At 39.1% G+C, this 23,135-nt stretch overlaps 1 protein-coding gene across 1 annotated transcript in view; it reads left to right on the top strand.

Annotated features, from left to right (window-relative positions):
- LOC134354899 (zinc finger FYVE domain-containing protein 9-like) overlaps positions 1-23,135 on the top strand; it is a 159,351-nt gene that overhangs the window by 52,255 nt on the left and 83,961 nt on the right. The window contains exons 3-4 of the mRNA XM_063064353.1: positions 1,024-3,170; positions 22,578-22,677. Of these exons, the coding sequence (XP_062920423.1) occupies positions 1,024-3,170; positions 22,578-22,677 (2,247 nt within the window). The remainder of the gene's footprint in view (positions 1-1,023; positions 3,171-22,577; positions 22,678-23,135) is intronic.

The raw sequence follows: 23,135 nt of genomic DNA on the forward strand, positions 1-23,135 counted from the left end.
ATTCTAATCTGTGTACTTTAAGCATTTTGTGTTTTATTTCAGATTTCAAGCATTTGTACTTTGTTTCCTCTAATCCCTAATTAAACCAGTAAAATCAAGAATTGGCTACTTTTCATTTGACCAAGAAGGTTACGCGGAGATCTAATAGTTACTCAAAATTCAGAAGTTTTGATAACGTATATCGGGAAAAGTATTTTCACTGGTGAGTTAACAATCAAGGGCGTAAATTAAGATATAAAAAGGATGAAGGAAAGTGGTTAAGAAAAATAATGCAGAGGCTTAGGCTGTGGAATGCCTTACGAAACGTGGTAGAAGTGGAATCTTGAATAACTTACAAAAAATATTAAAATTTGTAGTGTATTAAATGTTGTGGGACTGTTGACAGCTTTATTAGAGAGCTGGAGCAGGTGCAGCAGCGACATTTACATAAAATTGTTAAATAGCATTCATGAATCTATCTGAAATAATAGTTTCTGTAACTCAGCTGAGTTTTTATAATATTTTAGTCCTTCAAGTTCCAGTACTAAAATTTTCCCAAATTTAAAACATTTGATTTTTTGTGACATGGAAAATCAAATTTGACTGGACATTCTATGCATTGCTTTTGCATCAGTGAAGAAACACTTCATGGAAATTTAATGTTCAGCTGAATGACCTTCATTATGACAGTTATTTGTTTTTAAAAATGTCCTAGTTAATGCTACATTTTAAATGTATTGAATCCTTTGTGTTATTTCAAATAAATGCTTTATCTGTAACTATGCTTACATGAATATGTTTTGGGGTCACTAATATAAATGAATGGGAAATTGATTTAAGTTTGAAATACCACTTTTGCTGATTACTTTTTGGGTTTTGCTTTGTTGGAGTCTTTGAATTTCCCCGGTCCTGTACTCACCACTATAATCACTAAACAAGTACATTCAAATGAGTGTTTTATGCATTTAACAAGAATAAATTATAAAAGCAAACAAATAAGTAAATTTACATTGGTGATAACATCTGAATTTTTTCTCCTTTCAGATGAGACGGAGTCCCCAAGTGTATTTGAGGCAAAGTGGAGTCAGATTTTGGATCCACCCTCTCACCTGCTGTCTTTAAATCCAGCCTTGTCTAATGTCAATGTTGGAGCTTTATCCAATGAGGTGCAAGCAAAACTAAAATGCTGTGCTTCACCCAACACAGAGATTTCAGTCTTTGGGGGAGGGGATCACTGCCTTAATGGAAATGATTCCACAGAAAGCCTAGGACTCGACGTTCATTGGATTAATGATGAAGGAGCTCCTGTGGATAACAAAAGCAATTGTAGCCATTGGCCAAACTTTAAATCATCAGTGAAGTCTGCTTGTGAACATGAACTAACTCCTTCTGAAGATATGAATTCTTCAGGTATATTTGGGATAATTGTACAGAATTCTGACTGTCAGTTGGAACAGTGTAGTGACCTTTTGGAGGAAGATAACACAAATAGTCAAAATGCATTGAATGTTAACAGTTTTTTGGTAGAAAGCTCAAATCCGCAAAGTGGACCATTATTATCTGCTGTGAATGGCGATTCTGAGAAGGCAGGTAAAATGAAAAGTATTAAACAATTCAGCACACCCTGTGGAGACGAGTTATCTGTGAAATCTTCACTTGGAAATTTAGTGAACTGTACAGATTTAGAAAATGTATCGCCTAATTCAAAAGAGTCTTGGAGAGCTGATGATTTGTCAGTTATTTGTGAACAGACTGAATTGTCTGGATTGGATGGTGCTGCTGTTACAAACAAATTAAGTGATTCAATCTCTAGAAAAACTGAAACAAATGATACAATTACTGAGCTAGAAGATGAGTCAATGCAGGTTAAAAATAATTTTGTTGTAAAAAGTGGAGATGATTTGGATGACTTGGCAAAAACAATGATATTGGGTGATCTGGATAATTTTACTGGGATCAAAATAGACTCTGAGACAGCACAATCCCAACAGTGTGGGTCCTGTTCTGACAATAGGCAGCCAAATTTGATTGCAGTGCAATGTAATTCCACAAATAATGGCAATTGTGGAAATGATGAACACCATTTTGAAAATGACAACAGTACAATGAGTATAAGTGATGAAATGGCTGTTTGCCAAAAAACTAGTGACATTTTGTTCACGCAGAGTGACTTATCTAATCGCTCAAATAAAATGTCGTCATCTCAGACGGACACAGCAATTGATCGGTTAACTCCACACACAAAGCAAGTTAGTCATGAAGGACTGGAAGGAAAGAATAGTGAGATTGTTTTAGATCTAACAAAACCAGTGACGGAATCTGCAATGTCGAATGACGATTGGTTGCAAAGGTCTTCTCCTTTGTGTGCTGACATGAAAAAGACGGTGTCAACATCTTGCTATTCATGTGATGTATTAGACTCTCTGTCAATTTCTAATTCAACAATGGCTTGTGTTTCTAAATCTTTGCCTTTAAAAGAAGATTCAGTAACTGAAGAAAAGGAAAGAGAGGAGAGCAAATCAGAAAGTTGCTTCATTCAACACCAAGAAAGCAGTGCAGTGGAACCTGGAATAGCTAATGATATGACCAGATTAAGTATTTCTACAGATATTGCAGAGCAGTTGAGAGACAACTATTTTAACACCCCCAGTCCATCTGCTGCAATAACTGGTGCACAGGATGAGGCAGAAAAATTAGCTTTAAATAATGCACAGTCTGCTAGTATTCCATTTGGAGGTGCGAGACCGAAGCAACCTTTGAATTTGAAACTACAAATCCCAAAACCTTTGACCAACCAATTATTGAATGACTTGGGCTCAAGTAACCCTGCACAAAATACAAAAAATAAAAATATCGGTTTCATTGATAAAACAGAACCGTCTGAAGATTCCTGTTTGTGTGCTTTGAATGATGGTAATTCAGTTCCAGATTGCAGCAATGATGTTGATGACTTTGGAGCGTGTTATTCTGGTGATTCCAAAGATATCAACTCAGACTATGTTGTAGAATCTGAAAGTCCAAATAATGACCTGCGAATTGGACAGTTTCCAGGACTTCTCAAAAAGCCATTTACAAGCTTGGGTGATGTTGCTCCAGTATGGGTACCAGATTCCCAAGCACCTAACTGCATGAAATGTGAGATGAAGTTTACATTCACAAAGAGACGTCATCACTGCAGAGCTTGTGGAAAGGTGAGTTGTCTTTTTGGTTATGAAATCAGTTTCAAGCCTGATATAAAAAGGCTTAGAGTTTTTTTCACAAGTGATGAACTTTGGGGAAACCACCAGAGAATACATTTCAGTTTGAGAAGTTGTTAAATGCAGGTGTCTTTATTATAAAGAGGAAATAGCTTGTACTTTAACTCCAGACTGCTGCTTAAAAACGCTGATGCACAAGAACAGCACAAAGGGTAGCTAATGTTAGTTATATTTCCTTCTCCGGTGGCATCCGTTGGATTTCTTCACAGATAATGGATTATATAGCACAGTAAACCATGGATAATCCGTTATGTTATCCAGTGGTTTGGTATCTGGTTCATTGGGTTCTTTTTCCCACATTCTCTTTAAACTCACTGGACACCTCTTTTCCACACTCTTTAAATTCACTGCATTCTTTGCAAAATTGATAGTTGATCAGGCTCCCAAGATTTATGGGTTGTGGATAGGGCTTTAAACTAAATAGCAAGGGAATGGGTTCAACAGATTGGAGAAGTATGGATAAAGTAAAAGAGACAAGTGTGGATAAAGATAAAGTAAAAGCAAAAGTTAAGGGTGGAGTGCAAAAAGTTAAGTGCAAAAGAGACAAAGATTACTAGTTTTTAAAAGCACAATGAGAGTAAGGGCACTTTATCTGAATGCCCATAGTATTCGAAACAAGGTCAGTGAACTTGTGGCACAAATCAGTAAAAAGGGGTATGATTTAGTGGCCATTACAGAAATATGTTTGCAGGGTGGAGAGGATTGGGAATTAAATATCCAAGGATATCAGGTAATCCAGAAGGATAAGCAGGAAAGTAAGGGAGGTGGGGTATTGTTCTTAATTAAGGATGAAATCAGGGCAATAGTGAGCGACGATGTAAGACCTAAGGAACAGAATGCTGAATCCATCTGGTTAGAGATTAAGAATAGGGTAAAGGGGAAAAAAATCACTAGTGGGAGTTGTCCATAGGCCACCAAATAATAACATAACAGTGGTATAGACAATAAACAGAGAAATATCTGAGACATGTAAGAATGGAACAGCAGTTATCATAGGGGACTTTAACTTGCACATAGATTGGGTGAATCAAGTTGGTCGAGGCAGTCTTGAGGAGGACTTCATAGAATGCATAGTGATGGCTTTCTTGAACAGCATGTTACCGAACCTACAAGGGAACGTGCTGTCTTGGATCTGGTCCTGTACAATGAGACAGGTAAAATTAGCAATCTAGTAGTTAAGGATCCTCTTGGGAAGAGTGATTACAGTATGATTTCTCATACAAATGGAGGGTGCAATTGTTTGATCTAAAACCAGTGTATTATGCCTAAACAAGGGAGACTGCAACAGGATGACGGAGGAGTTGGATAGGGTAAACTGGGAACACAGGCTATATGGTGGGACGGCTGAGGAACAGTGGAAGACTTTCAAAGAGATTTTTCACAGTGCGCAACAAAAGTATATTCCAGTTAAAAGCAAGTACAGTAAGGGTGGGGAGAACCAGCCATGGATGACTAAGGAAATAAAGGAAGGCATCAAACTAAAAGCTCATGCATACAAAGTCACTAAGAGTAGTGGGAAACTGGAAGATTGGGAAAATTTTAAAAAGCAACAAAGAATCATTAAGCGAGGAATAAAAGGGAAGATTATGAAAAATAAATGAGCACAAAATATAAAAACGGTAGTAAAAGTTTTATCATTATATAAAGTGGAAAATGATGGCTACAGTGAATGTAGGTCCCTTATAGGACGAGAAGAGGGAATTAATATTGGGTAATGAGGAAATGGCCAAGGCTTTGAATGACTATTGTGTGTTGGTCTTCATGGTGGAGGACATGTTTAACACACTGAAGAGAGCGGTTGTGGATGCGATGGGAGGTGAGGACCTCGATACAATAGCTGTCACTAAAGAGGTAGTGCTGAGCAAGCTTGTGGGCCTGAAGACAGAAAAGTCCCCTGGTCCTGATGGAATGTATCCCAGGGTACTGAAAGAAATGGCAGAGACTTTGGCTTTTCTGCAACTTAATGTGAAAAAGACTAAGGAGCTGGTGGTAGACCTGAGGAGAGCTAAGGTACTGGTGACCCCTGTTTCCATCCCGGGGGTCAGTGTGGACATGGTGGAGGATTACAAATACCTGGGGATACGAATTGACAAACTGGACTGGTCAAAGAATACTGAGGCTGTCTACAAGAAGGGTCAGAGGCGTCTCTATTTCCTGAGGAGACTGAGGTCCTTTAACATCTGTCGGACGATGCTGAGAATGTTCTTCGAGTCTGTGGTGGCCAGTGCGATCATGTTTGCTGTTGTGTGCTGGGGCAGCAGGTTGAGGGTAGCAGACACCAACAGAATCAACAAACTCATTCATAAGGCCAGTGATGTTGTGGGGATGGAACTGGGCTCTCTGATGGTGGTGTCTGAAAAGGGGATGCTGTCCTAGTTGCATGCCATCTTGGACAATGTCTTCCATCCACTACATAATGTACTGGTTGGGCACAGGAGTACATTCAGCCAGAGACTCATTCCACCGAGATGCAACACAGAACGTCATAGGAAGTCATTCCTGCCTGTGGCCATCAAACTTTACAACTCCTCCCTTGGAGGGTCAGACACCCTGAGTCAGTAGGCTGGTCCTGGACTTATTTCCTAGCATAATTTGCATATTACTATTTAATTATTTATGGTGCAACTGTAACGGAAACCAATTTCCCCCCCGGGATCAATAAAGTATGACTATGATAATTTACCGAAATTTTCTGGATTCAGGGCCGGTCCCAGAGGATTGGAAGAAGGTGAATGTCACACCATTGTTTAAAAAAAGAACATGGGTATCAGGCAGGTAACTATAGGCCAGTTAGTTTAAACCCTGTAGTTGGGAAAATGCTTGAAGCTATCAAGAAATAACAAGGCATCTGAAAAGAAATGGATCCATTGTGCAGACGTAGAATGGATTCAGCAAAGGCAGGTCCTGTTTGACAAACTTACTGGAGTTCTTTGAGGATATAACGAGTTGATAGAGGGGAACACATGAATGTTATTTACTTGGATTTCCAGAAGGCCTTTGATAAGGTACTGTGTGAAAGACTTATCCATAAGATAAGGATACACAGAGTTGGAGTTGATGTATTAGCATGGATAGAGGATTGGTTAACCAATAGAAAGCAGAGAGTTAGGATACATGGGGGTTTCTCTGGTTGGCAATCAGTGGTGAACGGTGTGCTGTAGGGGTCAGTGCTGGGCCTGCAATTGTTCAGGATATATATTAATGTTCTAGAAGGGGGGGGGACTGATTGTAGTGTATCTAAGTTTGCTGATGGTATTAAATTGAGTGGAAAGGCAAATTTTGCGGAGGATACAGGGAGTCTACAGAGTGATATAGATAGGTTGAGTAAGTGGGCAAGGGTTTGGCAGATCAGATTATTACTTAAATGGTAAAAGGTTGCAGCATGCTGCTGTATAGAAGGACTTGCAGTGCTTGTGCATGAATTGCAAAGGGTTGGTTTGCAAGTGCAGCAGGCTGTCACGAAGGCATATGAAATGTTGGCCTTCATTGCTAGAGGGATTGAATTTAAGAGCAAGGAGGTTATGCTGCAACTGTACAGGATACTGATGAGGCTGCATCTGGAGTACTGCGTGCAATTCTGGTTTCCTTACTTGAGGAAAGATGTACTGGCTTTGGAGGTGGTGCAGAGGAGGTTCACCAGATTCTCGAGATCAGGGGTTAGGACGATGAAAGGAGATTGAGTCACCTGGGACTGTACTTGCTGGAATTCAGAAGAATGAAAGGAGATCTTATAGAAACATAAAATTATGAGAGGGATATATAAAATGGAGGTGGGAAAGTTGCTTCCACTGGTAGGTGAGATGAGAACTAGGGGACATAGCCTCAGATTCAGGAGAGTAAATTTAGGATGGAGATGAAGAGGAACTGCTTTTCCCAAAGAATGGTGAATCTGTGGAATTCTCTGCTCAATATATTTAAGACAAGGTTGGATAGATCTTTGCATAGTAGGGGAATTAAGGGTTATGGGGAAAAGGCAGGTAGGTGGAAATGAGTCAATGGTCAGATCAGCCATGATTCTATTGAGTGGCGGAGCAGGCTGGACTGGCCAGATGGCCTACTCCTGCTCCTGTTTCTTGTGTTCTTATAATCCTAGTACATTTAAGACTGCCAGCAGTACCTTTGTTGCAATGTGGATATTGTCTATTTCTTTTAATCCATGAGCTTTTCCATGGAAAATACAGATGAGGAATATTCATTTAACAATTTGTCAATCTCCTTTGGTTCTATATCTGAGAAGAATATTAATCCATAAGGTTCTTGTTCCTTAGTTGCCATTTTGCGCTTCATATACTTGAAGAATCTCTTGGGATTTCCCCTTTTTATTTTGTCTGTCAATGCTATCTCTTTATACTGTTCAAATTTCCCTCTTAAGTGTACTACTGTATCCATTGTACTCCTTAAGGGACTTGCTTGATACCATCTGCCTATGCCTGACATCATCTTTTGCCTGTTACACTGCTGGCATTTAGGGCAGCAAAGGAGATCCTCCATCTCTGGTGGTGTTCATGGCTTCCTCTTAGTTTTGCCTATTGTCAGTCTTGCACGTCTGGGGTGAGGACTCAGGAATATCACCATACTCAGAGGATTTCTTTCCATAAGAGTTTTGTTTTACCAGTCAGGGTTGTTAGCCCCGAGCTGAACCCCCAAACCTGGAAGATCTGTGGACCACTCTTAGTCTGGCCTCTACCCTTTGACCGGTTTGGCATGAGTGACCCTATCAAGAGCCAAAGCATAAAGTCCTGACTCCAGCCAACATAGCTCTCCAAGTCATTGAAGCACACATACCTTTAAATTACTACAAGGTTGTGGTTCTTGTGGAGGTATGCCTGACATATGCTTCCTTTATTCCTGACCAGTGCCTCAATTACCCTTGTCAACTAGGGCACTATAATCCTTTTCTTTTCCATCATGAATATGTTATCCCTGAGCTTTTCGTTTTCTCTTTTAAAAGCCTCGCTTTTGCCAAATGTCCAGAAGACCACAGAAACAGGAGCAGAATTGGGCTATTGTCTGTTCTGCCATTTGATCATGACTGATTTATTTTCATAGTTGGATAAATGTACTTTGGGATGTATTTAATAAAAAAAATACAATAATTTGTAGATGTAATTTTAATTTCTCTGTACTGAAATTTAGTTCGATTATGTGTACAGAGGAGCTGTTTATGCCTTGACAACCAATGTTTTCAGCCTCAGTGAAATAAATGTTCATGTTTACAAACAAAACAGCACATAAACAGGTCATTTGGCCTACTTGATCCAGGCCACCCTGATCTCATACAATTTATCTGCAGGGGGCCCATATCCCTTCAAACCCCTCCCATCCCTGTGCTCATCTTTAGAAGTTACAATAGAACTGGCATCTACCACTTCTACTGGCAGCTTATTCTACACACATACCATCCTCCTAAGTGAAGAAATTTCACCTTAGATTCTCCATGACCCATGACCTCTAGTTCTAGTCTTAACCCAATCTGGGGCGGGGTGGGGGGGCGCGGTAGGCATGCATGCATTCACCCTGTTTATCCCCTTCATAATTTTTTTTTGTACAGTATCTCTGTGAGGTCTCCTCTTGTACTCTTGCACTCTAGGGAATAAATTCCTAACCTTTCAATCTTTCCCTATAACTCAGGTTCTCAAGTCCCAGTAATGTCCTTGTAAATATTCTCTACACTCTTTCAAGCTTATTAATACCTTCCCTTTAGGTATGTACACAATACTCTAGGTCAGGCCTCTCCAACATCTTGTACAGCTTAACATAACATTCCAACTTGTGTACTCACTGTCTTGATTTATGAAGGTCAATATACTAAAAGCTCTACCTGTGATGCATTTTTAAGGAAACGTGGATCTGTATTCCCAGATCTCTTTGCTATACTGAAACAGATTTATTCATTATTGCTGTTCTAGATTTATAGTTAATGCTGCATTATGGCTTTTATCCAAAAATATTGAACTATGTATTTGTGGCTATGGATTAATAACAAATATGCTTTAATGTTTAAGGTGATCAGAATTTCTTTGAGGGATAATAGTATTGGAGTTTGTAAATGCTGCTGTGCAATTTGAATTTTATCAATGCATGCTCCCCTTTCCCTTTTAAAAAATATTCTGTATCAATGATTGAATGAAGGCAGGTAGGATTTTTTTGAAATTTCAAGATTTAAGCAATAGTGATTTGAAACTTTATATGTGCTGTAAGTTGGAATAATATTATTTCAACTTAATATTCTATATTGCTGATCTATATTGTGGATCAGCAAGATAAATTATTAAGTTGAAATTGTCACAACTATTTCAATTTGCATTAGTTATGTTCAATAAAGTGTGTATTGGTCCAGGAGAGAATACTAATTTTGGTTTGCTTAGCTGTTTAGATGAATTTGGAGGATCTTGCAAAAACTGTATTGATGTTACTTTTCCAGTGCTTTAGATGCCTACCAAAGTGCTGAGATGCAGTGGAAAAAAATTGTCTTGCATACTGTTCATACAAATCATATTATTAGAAAATAGCAATGCAGAATTAAGTGTAACAGCTCTATCTCATCCCATAATTAGCTCCTATTAAATTACCCTTCTTAAAAATATTACTTTCAGCATAATATGTCAAACTGTATAATATGAAAATTTAAATGGCTTGTGCTCCATTTTTGCTTGAAGTATTTAGAATACGAATAATTTAAACTTTATGCATTGAAATCCCTTTTTTGTGGATCAGCAATATAGAATATTAAGTTGAAATTGTCACAACCATTTCAATTTGCATTAGCTATGTTCAATAATGGGTGTATTGGTCCAGGAGAGAATACTAATTTTGGTTTGCTTAGCTGTTTAAATGAATTTGGAGGATCTTGCAAAAACTGTATTGATGTTACTTTATCAGTGCTTTAGATGCCTACCATAATTAGTCTAGGTTTCAGACGCACATGAAAGAGCAAGGATCATTGCTGCCTGGCTGACTATGATTCTGAAGTCTCAACCTTCAAGTATCCTTTCCTCCTTCAACCAAAGGTTGTGCTAATTCATTAGTGGTAGTGAATTTTATTATCAAAGCTAGTCTTCGCTGAGATTAAGATGTGGATTATTTTGTTAGGGATCAATTTGGTGCAGCAGGAACAGGCTGTATAAGCCTTTTGCATTTTGAGTGTCAGGCCCGATCTCTTGTACTCTTTGTTTTCCTATCTGACGCCAGACTTCCAAGGCAAATGCTCTATTCCAAGCTCTCATGGGAAGAGATTATCAGCTGGACAGAGGAAACAATTCATGGATATGTTCAAAGACATCTTAAAGAAATTCAACCTCTCCTAGCAATTTTTGACTCATGACTGCTGAAATTGGATTAGCTGAATTTGAAACAGAAGGTTCTACAGAAGATGGAAATCCAGAGCAACACACACAAAATGCTGGAAGAACTCAGCAGGTCAGGCAGCATCTATGGAGAGGAATAAGCAGTTGGCGTTTTGGGCTGAGACCCTAAAGGGAGGACTGGAAAGGAAGGGGGAAGAAACCAGAATATTTAAGCATGGGGAGGGGAAGGAGTGCGAACTAGAAGGTGATGGGTGAAGCCAGGTGCGTGGGGAAGGGGGTAATGAAGGAAGAAGCTGGGAGGTGATGGGTGGAAAAGGTAAAGGGGTAGAGAAGAAGTAATCTAATAGGAGAGGAGAGTGTACCATGGGAGAAAGGGAAGGAGGAGGGTCACCATGGGGAGGTGATAGGTATGTAAGGGAGAGCCAGTGTAGGGATTTGGAGAAGGGGAAAGAAAAATAATCAGAATGAGGAATCAGTGTTCATGCCATCAGGTTGGAGGCTACCTTGGTGCTCCTCCATCCTGAGATTGGCCTTCCCTCATTGTGACAGAAGATGAAGCCGCGGACCAACATGTCAGAATGAGATTGGTGATAGGAATTAAAATGGTAGGCCACCAGGGAATCCTATTTTTTTGCGGATATAATGAAGATACTTGGCAAAGCAGACTTTCAAGCTACGTCAGGTCTCACCAATGTAAAGGAGGCCACATCGGGAGCACTGGATACAGTAGACGTCCCCAAAAGATTGACAGGTGCAGTGATGCCTCATCTTGAAGTTCTGTCTGAGGCCCTGAATGGAGTTGAGTGAGGAGGTGAATTGGTAGTTGTAGTACTTCTTACAGGAATAAGTGCCAGAAGGAGGATTGGTGGGAAGGGATGAATAGTCAAGGGAACCACGGAGGGAGCGATCCCTGTGAAAAGTGGGGGGGGGGGAGTTGTGGGGGAGAGATTAAGATGTTTGATAGTAGGGTCCTGTTGAGGATGATTGAGGTTGCAGAGAATGATGTGATGGATGCAGAGACTCATGAGCTGACAGGTGAGGACAAGAGAAACTCTCTGCATTAAGGTGGTGGGAAGAATGGATGAGCATGGATATCTGGAAAATGGATGAGATGCAGTTGAGGGCAGTTTCAATGGTTGTTAGTAGAATTTGGGATGGGATTAAGAACCTCCAAGGCCATGAATCAGGAATACACAAAAGGCTCTGTAAGTAGTAGATGGAACATAAACAGCCCATTGTCTGCTCCATCAGCTAACACTGGTTCTGTTTGATAGAAGAGTCTGCTGTTTACACATTGGCCCCACAGGACTGAGTAGAAGCAACTCACCTTTGATCCCTAAAGACTTACTGGGAAGAAGTATTGTTAAAGTTCAAACTACATTTATTATCAAAGTACATATACTATATACAACCTTGATATTCATCTCTTTACAGGCAGTCACAAAACAAACCCATTACAATCAATTTAAGAAAAATATTAAACCCCCAATGTGCAGGGGGAAAAAAGAAACAAATTGTGCAAATAATATAAGTATGCAAATAACATTCAGAACTGAAAGCAAGACACATAAAAGTTGCTGGTGAATGCAGCAGGCCAAGCAGCATCTCTAGGAAGAGGTACAGTCGATGTTTCGGGCTGAGACCCTTCGTCAGGACTAATTGAAAGAAGAGCTAGTAAGAGATTTGAGAGGGGGAGGGGGAGATCCGAAATGATAGAAGAAGACAGGAGGGGGAGGGATGGAGCCAAGAGCTGGACAGTTGATTGGCAAAAGGGATATGAGAGGATCATGGGACAGGTGGCCCAGGGAGAAGGAAAGGGGGAGCGGGGAAGCCCAGAGGATGGGCAAAGGGTATAGTGAGAGGGACAGAGGGAGAAAAAGGAGAGAGAGAAAAAGAATGTGTGTATAAAAATAAATAACGGATGGGGTACAAGGGGGGAGGTGGGGCATTAGCAGAAGTTTGAGAAGTCAATATTCATGCCATCAGACGGAATACAAGGTGTTGTTCCTCCAACCTGAGTGTGGCTTCATCTTTACAGTAGAGGAGGCTGTGGATAGACATATTAGAATGGGAATGGGATGTGGAACTAAAATGTGTGGCCACTGGGAGATCCTGCTTTCTCTGGCGGACAGAGCGTGGTGTTCAGCGAAACGATTTCCCAGTCTGTGTCGGGTCTCGCCAATATATAGAAGGCCGCATCGGGAGCACTGGACGCAGTATATCACCCCAGCCAACTCACAGGTGAAGTGTCGCCTCACCTGGAAGGACTGTCTGGGGCCCTGAATGATAGTGAGGGAGGAAGTGTAAGGGCATGTGTAGCACTTGTTCCACTTACAAGGATATGTGCCAGGAGGGAGATTGGTGGGGAGGGATGGGGGGGACGAATGGACAAGGGAGTCGCGTAGGGAGCGATCCCTGCGGAAAGCGGGGGGGAGGGAGGGAAAGATGTGCTTAGTGATGGGATCACGTTGGAGGTGGCGGACGTTACGGAGAATTAAATGTTGGTCCCGGAGGCTGGTGGGGTGGTAGGTGAGGACAAGGGGAACCCTATTCCTAGTGGGGTGGCGGGAGGATGGAGTGAGAGCAGATGTGCATGAAATGGGGGAGATGCGTTTGAGAGCAGAGTTGATGGTGGAGGAAGGGAAGGCCCTTTCTTTAAAAAAGGAGGACATCTCGTTCGTCCTAGAATGAAAAGCCTCATCCTGAGAGCAGATGTGGCAGAGATGGAGGAATTGCGAAAAGGGGATGGCATTTTTGCAAGAGACAGGGTGAGAAGAGGAATAGTCCAGATAGCTGTGAGAGTCAGTAGGCTTATAATAGACATCAGTAGATGTGCTGTCTCCAGAGATTGTTCTGTCACAGAACGATCTAGAAAGGGGAGGGAGGTGTCAGAAATGGACCAGGTAAACTTGAGGGCAGGGTGAAAGTTGGAGGCAAAGTTAATGAAGTCAACGAGCTGAGCATGCGTGCAGGAAGCAGCGCCAATGCAGTCGTCGATGTAGCGAAGGAAAAGTGGGGGACAGATCCCAGAATAGGTTTGGAACATAGATTGTTCCACAAAGTCAACAAAAAGGCAGGCATAAGCTCACATAAGTGAGTTCACAGCCACGAAGCCAGTCATCGCTGCAGCCAGTCCAGGAGCCCATTAGTGGCAGGCCACAGCCTCAGTTCAGCGTAAACCTTGCTGAGCAGCAAGCTGAACACCAGCCCATCCTTCTCCTTCAGCCCTGATACCCTGAACTTCTCTATCTGGCCCGGTGCTTAAATTGACCAAACTGTGGGTTGTTCCTCGCTCTTGGTCATGGGCCCTGCTGCCTCGAATCTGCCTTACCTTGGTATTACCACTTTGAATCGCCTCCTTGTCCACTCCAGCAGTGGCCAAACATTGGCTCATTCCCCACTCTCAAACCTGGCCCACCACCTGATTTGGCCCTTGCATGTAACGCTGCAGCCATCCTGCACCTTCGAGTCTTCATTTTACAGCACAAAAACGCCAGGTCATACAGGCGGTTCAAAAGCTCAACTTTGAAATGGAAGTTGCAAACTATTGATTGCAGTGATCATCTCCAACGAAAAGTGTAATTAATAAAGTAGTTAATATTTGTGCTTGCTGCCAGCAAATCGCCACTGTGCTTCACCAGCAGCATCTTACACCTGATGGAAATCTACGAAGTTAATTCCAATTCAATAATTTGACCTGAAATGTTAACCTATAAAATATCTGGAGATATATAAGAATTATATCAAAACAATTCATTACTTTGTTATAAATATGTTTGCAAAAAATTTGAGACCAGTTTAATGCCTTTTTATTTTATATACAGGGAGTAGCTCTTGAAATTAACATGATTTTTTTCCTTGATGAAGTCACTAAAACATGAAAGATCTTTTTTATGTTATGTTGATAAGTGTAGCTATGTTTGGCTGCAGCTTCTCTATCTTTTCCCCAAATAATGTCCAGTGTGAACTACTCAGATCTAAATTGCATGACCTTGTGCTGCCTGTTTTGAAGCTGTTTCCCTTTGCTTTTTTTTCTTTGTTAGATGTTATTTCCTGCTCCCATCCACACAGATTGTTTATCCTAGTTGAGTATTATTTAAAGACTTGAATATGTAATATCGCCCTTCTTTGTCCAGATGACGTAATATAAGAAATTAAAACCAATTAAAATTTTATTTTTAACAAGATTGATCTTGTGATTTTTGGCATCTCATGGTGAACATTTTATTATAGAGCATTATAGAGCCACATAGCAACAGCACATTCATCCCCTGCTAATTTCATTTTCTTCAGTTTCATTAACTCTGCTAAAATGCTACCACTCTCATAGGTCAGTTGGCTGCAAATTGTTCCCTATGTCAATCAACTAATTTCTTGGGATGTGGGAGGAACCTAGAGCAGCTCGTGAGTGTGTACAAACAGCACTGGAAGTCAGGAATGCACGGTATTCCACAGCAGTGCAGTTATGCTGGAGAGATCGAAGTGCAGATTGAAAAGAAACTTACAGAGAAAGACTACATTACTTGCTGTATATTCTTATGAATTTACAGACAGTTCAAAGATTAACTAAGGATTTGTTATGTGCAATCCATTTTACAAATTACCTTTTAATTCTTTTTTCTTTAATTGATCCATATTGTGAAACTTCGTTAAAATTCTTCTAACAATCGATATAGTTGATCTGTTGCAACATCTTAAACAAACCAAAGTCATCAACCACAAAAGCCAGAAATGAAGTACCATTTATATAGGTTTGTCTATTCTAATAGAAAAGATCTTTCAGTAACCCCATTCCTAAAGATCAGTTTCTGTGGTTTCCCACATAAAATTATGCTAATGCTACACTGAAACTGTTCTTAGATTAGAGCTAAAATCAGAAAGTTACCCCAAAGTTAAATACTTACAAAAATATAAACAATAATACCGTTAGTTATTTAATTTAGAAATGTAGTGTATTGCTTTATTTCTGAAAAAAAAATCTCATAAATTCATACATTCTGAAATGTAACTTTAGGCAAACCGCAAAGTTACATAAATCTGCTTGAGAGTTTGAAACAAATTCGTCAGAAGTTCCGTTCATGATCATCATACAGTCATTACTTTGAAATTTCATCTATTTTATTTTGTGCCTCAATCTCATATCATGCTAGTGAAAGAGTAAGGTCCAGTTCTGAATACATTGGCTGTTCAATTTAATCAGTGGAATTTTCAGACAGGTAGGATGACTAACTTTATCTGAAGAAATCAGAATTGTAATGCAGTTTTTATAATCTGTTGACCTGTAATATGACATTCCAAGAAGTGATTGTGACTTGTACTCCATATCAGAAATAGCAAAAAGAGAAGAACTGCTATGAAATAAAAGACCAGATAATCAATTTTTAACCATTTGCTTGGATATCAGGAGAATTTTCCTGTTGCCCTTTAAATAGTGTCATTATCTGTATCCATGTGAGGTCACATGGGACCTTGTTTTAATGATGTAATGCTTGATTGGAAAGAGTGCTACAGTTATCCTATTGTAGTACTCTAGGGTATTCAAGTTGTTGTAGTGTAACTTGAAACTATAAGCCGCCTTAATTGGTCAGTTGTGTTACTCGTGATTAATGGCCTACACTGTGTCATATTCATTCAGTGATAAAGTACTCCTTAGCTATGCATAAAGTCAACCGTGTGCAAGTATAAAACCTATTACTTTTTTTTAAATTTTATTTTTATTTGGATAAGGAATTCACAATTATCATGTACTTTTTCCACACATATAACCTTTTCCATTTTTTTATATGTATAAAACTACAATTATTTATACATTCTTAAGTACACATTGAGATGATATAAAAGGAAAATAAACATTTAAATAGATAATTATGGACTGTGGTAAATCTAACCTATTAGGTTAAGTAATGAAATTAGTTGTTAAGAAAAATGGTAATAATAGTTTCCATACAACCCTTCTGGACCATTTCCACTGGTCCAAAATGTTGCATACAAGCCTATATACCAACCATTGTAGGTGTTTATATCCCAATTTGTTCGTGCTTGTTCCTGCCCGCAGACATAATTATCCAATCCCTATGTACTTATTTACTTAATTTTTTCATTTTTTTATCCCTTTCCCAAATCTTTCCCTTTACTTGTGTTAATTCTCTATTTTCCAAAAAAAAACAAACATTTAGACTAGGGGTGCTTACGTTAGCAATATTACTGTGTTGATGAGAAGAGCAATATAAATCATTAGGAGAGTCATCTAAAGTCTGCTCGCATTGGGGTTGTATATTCAATCCATTTATTCCAGATTTGATAAAATGTTTCTTTTTGAGTTCTGGGAGTAAGTCAACTTTTCCATTTTAAATATTTCCAAGATAATTTTGTACCAATCTTCTAATGTAGGTGGTATTGGATTTAGCCATTTTCTAGTGATTGATTTCTTACTTGCCGCTAAGAGGGCCTGCAGCAACTTTATATCTTCCTTCTGTTCAAGGAACAATACATGCCCCAAATAGAGCGTCTCAAAGTTCAGAGGTATCTGGGACCTAAGTACCTTGACTAATGTTCTATGAATACCTTCCCAAAATAGACTTAATTTAGGGCAATCCCATAAAATATGAAAATGATTTGCCTCCTTGGAGCCGCACCTTCTCCAACACATCACATTTGTATCTTTATATTTTTCCTGATATGGGGTCTTGAAGTATCTTATAATGTTTTTCCAACAATGTTCTCTCCAAGTCAAAGAATTAGTCGAGGACCATTGAAAGCTGCAGATTTTCCCCCAAGCCTCCTCTGAAAGTACCAACCCCGCTTCTTTCTCCCACTTCTCTTTAATATACAGTGTATTTACATTTTTAGCATGGGAGAGTGCATTATATAGGCGAGAAACTGATTTACTAGGTATTGAACTGCAAGCCGAATTCAGAATCTTGAAAAATTCTAATTCTACTGTTGATAGGTCTGTATATCTACAACTCTGGTTAACATGGTTTCGTATTTGAAGGTACCTAAAAAAGTCATTATGTTCTAGGCCATGTTTGTCCTGCAGGATTTGGAAACTTTGTAATACTCTTTTATCTATAAATGAGAGGTAGGTTGTAAGACATTTCTTTATCCATAGCTCAAATGTTTTATCTCTTCTGTTGGGAAGGAATTCGGTATCATATGCACACCATCTAAAGAGTTTTAACATGTTATTAATTCCACATGAATTAACCACCTTCTGCCATACTTTTAATGTAAGATTTATCCAAGCATTATTAAATTTTTCCAACTGGGCCATCAATCCTTTGTCAGCTATTGAGGCCTGAAGAGGAAAACTGTCAACTAATCCAAATTCTATTTCCTTCCACCTAGCCTTATATTCCCTATTACACCAATATAACAGAGGGGTTATCTGTGAGGCATAAAAATAATTTCTCAGGCAAGGAAGAACCATACCTCCTCCTTCCTTCCCTAACTGTAAGGTGTTATATCGAATTTTAGGTTTCCTTCCTTGCCAAATGAAGCGGGAAATCCATTTGTCCCATTCCCTGAATTGATTATCATCCACCTCCACTGGTAAAGTACGGAAAAGATATAATAACCGAGGAAGAATATTCATTTTTTTTTATAGTATTTATCCTTGAATTTAAACTTAAAAAGGGGATAAGATTCCATCTATGCATATCTGCTTTTATCTCTGAGATTAATGGCCCATAATTTACCTGTGACAGTGTTGAAAGATCCTTCGGCAGGGTTATTCCTAAATATTTTAATGATTTAGCTTCCCACTTAAGATCGTATGTATCCTGCAATTTTTTGGATGGTGTATAATTTAGGGACATAACCTGCGTTTTCTTTACATTTATTTTATAACCTGATATTTTCCCAAAGTCATCCAACAGTGTAAACAATCCTATAAATGATTTTTCTGGTTCACTCAGATAGACCAAAACATCATCTGCGAATAACGCCACTTTCTGTTCGATCCCTGCCACCTTGATACCTTTTACGATTTCGCTCTGTCTTATTAGTTGGGCAAGTGGTTCAATATATAGCACAAAAAGGAGAGGAGAAATTGGGCATCCCTGTCTAGTGCCTCTCTCTAAAATGAAGGAGTCAGAGAGGTCCCCATTTATCTTAATTCGGGCTGTAGGGCTGTCATATAGAGTCTGAATTACTTTAATAAACCTTTCTTGAAAGCCGAATCTTCCTAACACTCTGTATAGGAATGCCCAACTAACTGAATCAAAAGCTCTCTCAGCGTCCAATCCTACTACCATTGTCTCTGTCTCGTTCTTATTAACCTGTTCTAATATGTGCAGAGTTCTCCTTATGTTGTCCTGTGTTTGTCTTTGTTGAATAAATCCAGTCTGGTCTAAATGGATTAGGCCAGGTAAAAGCTTTTCCAATCTGCGCGCTAATATAGATGTAAATAGTTTGTAATCTAAATTAAGAACACTAATTGGCCGATAATTGCCACATTCTAGTTTATCTTTACCCTCTTTAGGAATAACTGAAATAATCGCTTCTCTCCAGGAAGGTGGAGTTTCTCCTCTCTGCAAGATTCAATTAAAGGTGTTAAGTAGTAATGGGGCTAACTGTGTCTTCAGGGACTTGTACCACTCTGAGGTAAACCCATCAGAACCCGGGGACTTTCCAGCCTTTAACCTAGAGATGGCCACGTTCAGTTCTTTGACAGTTACTGGTTCTAATAAACTTTCATTTTGTAAATCTGTAAGTTTAGGTAGATCTAAAAATCATTGCCCGGGGTTGGGAGTACAGCTCTCGATAATATGTTTCAAAACTCTCTTGAATTTTCCCTATTGTACTCTCCACAAGCTTTGTCTTTGGATTCTTTATTTTATGAATTGTATTGTCTGCTTGTTGTTTTTGTAATTTATATGCTAATAATCTAGCTGATTTACCTCCTACTTCATAATTCTTTTGTCTCAGGTAAAGAAAATTTCTTTGAGTTTCCAACGTATAAATATCATCAATTTCACTTTGCAATTTCCTAATTTCCTGTTTTCGATTTGAATTACTTTTGTTGCTATCTACAACTTGAAGTTGTTTTAATTTTCCTTGAAGGTCTGCTAATTTTTGTGCATTGATTTTTTTCATGTGAGTAGTAATGGAAATAATTTTCCCTCTCAGTACAGCTTTCAATGTATCCCATAAAATCACTGGTGATGTTTCTCCCGTGTCATTAAGGTCTAGATATTCTTTGATTTCTCCCCTTAATCTCTCCATTACTTTCGGGTTATTGAGTATATGTGAGTTTAGCCTCCATAGTGTTTTCCTCATTTTCCTTTCCAGGATTAGAGACATAGAGACTGGGCTATGATCCGACAGATCAATTGTTGCAATATTACAGTTTTTTATCCTGAGTCTATCTGTATTAAAGATAAAGAAATAGTCTATCCTTGAATAGGCTGAATGAGGGAAAGAGTAATATGTATAATCTTTACTAGTAGGGTGTAATTCCCTCCAGACATCTATAATTCCCAACTCCTCCATCAATGAATTCACTTTCCGAGTCAGAGGTTTATTCTGAGTAACTATTCTTGAAGAATCTAATATAGGATTTAATCTAATATTAAAATCCCCTCCACAAATTACTACCCCTCGAGAACTGACCATTAGGTCAAAAATGTGTCTATAAAATGACCATTCACTACCTGGAGGAGCATAAACATTCAGCAATGTTATTTCTGTACCTTCTATTCTTCCTGTGATTTTTACAAACCGTCCTTCTTTGTCTCTAGTCTCTGAAATATGTTCATAATTAAGAGTACTTGATATTAAAGTAGCTACCCCTCTTTTGTGACTCAATTTATATGATGAATAAAATACATGCTTAAAGCCCATTCTTTTTAATTTTCCATGTTCAGATTGGCTCATATGTGTTTCCTGGAGGAAAGCTATTTGTGCCCTCTCTTTTTTCAATTTAGACATAATCTTATTTCTTTTAATTGGATTCAAAACCCCATTAACATTATAGGAAATTATTTTTACCAATTCAGTTTGCATTTTTCTCTAGTAGACAAAAAGCACTCTCCTTTTCTAACCAAACAGTAAGCAATCCCTTCTCAACAGTAAACCAAGACATATAACCACACCCTAGACATTTCTGAACGTATAACATTTGAAAATTTTTCCCGACTTCCCACAGTGAGGCCTGAGCACCGACCCGCCTCAGTTCAGAGGGATAACCTCTATCTTCACCCTGTGTTAGAGGGCCCTCAGCAGTTTGAATAATCATAGAGAATTTTCTCCTATTTATGTCTCGACCATATTGCTATCATTCAAGTTATTCCGCCTAGTTTATTTTCAGTTACCAGTTTTCATTTTACTTTTAAGTCCGATTTACTCTTTTCAGTCATTTCTCTTAATTAATCTGTATTGTCTGTACATTCGCGTCTGAATATTTGCAGCTTTTCCTTGTAGTTTGACACTCTGGTTCGAGTGGAGCGTCCTCGCCCCACTAACTGCCACGACTTCTGCCGAATCCTCTCCAGTAGCGACTCCGGTTGGGTGATAACTTTAATAGGTAGTCCCCGGTCCGCCAGGTCCAACGTTGCCTCCTCCACCGTAGCGTAAGTTTTTGTCCCTTCGTCGTAAAAGACTCTCAGCCGAGCTGGATACAGGGTCTGGAATCTGATGTTGTTTTCCTTCAGGACTCTCCGTGTTTCCGCATATTCCTTCCGTCTGGCAAGAATCCCCGGTGCGTAGTCGTGGTCTAAACTGATTTTGCAGTTGTTCCACATGAAACCTTTCTTTTGCCATGCTCTTTTAAGCACCTCTTCCTTCGTTCTGTAACTGAGAAATCTGATCAGAATCGATCTGGGCTGGGCGCCTGCCGGAGGCTATGGTACCAACGCGCGGTGAGGCCTTTCTATCTGTAGTCTTTTGCGGCCGGTATATCAAGGTTCTCTCTAAGCAGCTTCTCCACGAAGGGAATCATCAATCCGGGTTTACCTTCGGTTCCTTCGGGAACTCCGTAGATCCTCACATTTTCCCTTCTCGAGCGGCCTTCTTGATCTATTAGTTTCCACTGGAGCTGGTCTTGTAGCTTCAGCATTTCTGCTATCACTTCCTCTGCGTTTTGTAGCTTCTCTTCAATTCCAACAATCCTCGCTTCGGCTTCATCTATCCGCGAGTTAGTTTTTACTATTTCTCCTTTAATATCTTCCAGCTGTTTGCTATTATCTTGTCGGAACTCGCGAATCTCTCCGAGAATCAAAGACAGAGTCACCGATTCCCCCTCATTACCTCCGTCCTGGCTTGCCGTGGGGGAGCTAGGCCCGTCGCCTTGCTGCATCTCTTTATGTTTATCAGCCTTCGAAGCGGACTTTTTATTCTTGTTCTTAGACATCATCCTTGCCCCTTTTATTAATATAGTTATGCAATATTAAGTATTTGTCTAAATTCGATTTTGGGGCAGTTTACCTTCTTTTTTGTCGAGAGACCTTTTCCTTACGCCGCCATTCCCTTGATGACCCGGAAGTCCCCCCATAAAACCTATTACATTGTCAAATTATACACTCCAGGATAGAATTTTAAAAGCAGAATGTCTGATACAGCATTTGAACCTATGTAGTTTCTTATGTTAGTTTCAAAAATACTTAACCAAGAAGTCTGGAAATGAGATATTTCTGAATGGTAAAACCACACTATTGCAGATACAACCTGAAGTTTAAAGCAAAAAAAACACTCTGAAAATAATCTGTTAGTTGAGCAGAGTCTGTGGAGGACATAGAAAATTAATTGACCTGAAATGTTGACTTTCCCTCAATCCACAGCTGCTGTGTTCAGTTGTTTGGAGTGTTCAATTATACCTGCAATACACTGCCCCTTTTTTGGACTTAGTGTCTCTTGGTACCTTTTATTATACTTCCAAAATAATTTTGTCTTTGTTATGCTTTATATAAGTTAAAATGAGCATAATGATAGAATAAATTTTTATGTCTTTGTTTACTTTTTGATAAATTAAAATTTAATAAATTTCTAATAATTTTTTGTGTAAACACCTTTTTTGACATTTTTTTTTATTTTGTAGGTTTTCTGTGCAGCTTGTTGCAGCCTGAAGTACAAGCTAAGTTATATGGATATGAAGGAAGCTCGAGTTTGTGTAACTTGCCACTCTGTTCTAACACGTTGTAAGTTTGTTTTCCCTTATTTCTGGCCTAAAGTGTTTTTTTTATATAAAGGATAAAACATTGAAATGGACATTAACAAATTTTATCCTTTGTAAATGTTTGGGAACTTTAGTCTTTCAAGTGTTGAACTTCTTGTCTAAAAGTAGTATCTTGGGTTTGACAAATCTTTTTCCTTAAAATCATCAGCACTGGAGTTTTGCAGTTTTCCTTTGTTCAGATAAATTGTGGCTGATCTATACCTCAACTCCATTTTATTTGTTTTGAAGCTGCACTTTTACCCAAGGTCCTTTCATAACAAAATTATCAGAATTGAAGATTTCAATTAGCCTAACATTCACGGCCTTTTGCAGGAGAGGATTTCAGGTTACTTCATGCGGAGGGCTTTCTAACTTAGATGTGTTAAGTCTGCTTTCCCATCCCAACTAAGCTTCATTTGGAGCAATGTGGACAATTCTGAG

Source organism: Mobula hypostoma, chromosome 12 (assembly GCF_963921235.1).
Source record: "Mobula hypostoma chromosome 12, sMobHyp1.1, whole genome shotgun sequence".
NCBI classification, from domain to species: domain Eukaryota; kingdom Metazoa; phylum Chordata; class Chondrichthyes; order Myliobatiformes; family Myliobatidae; genus Mobula; species Mobula hypostoma.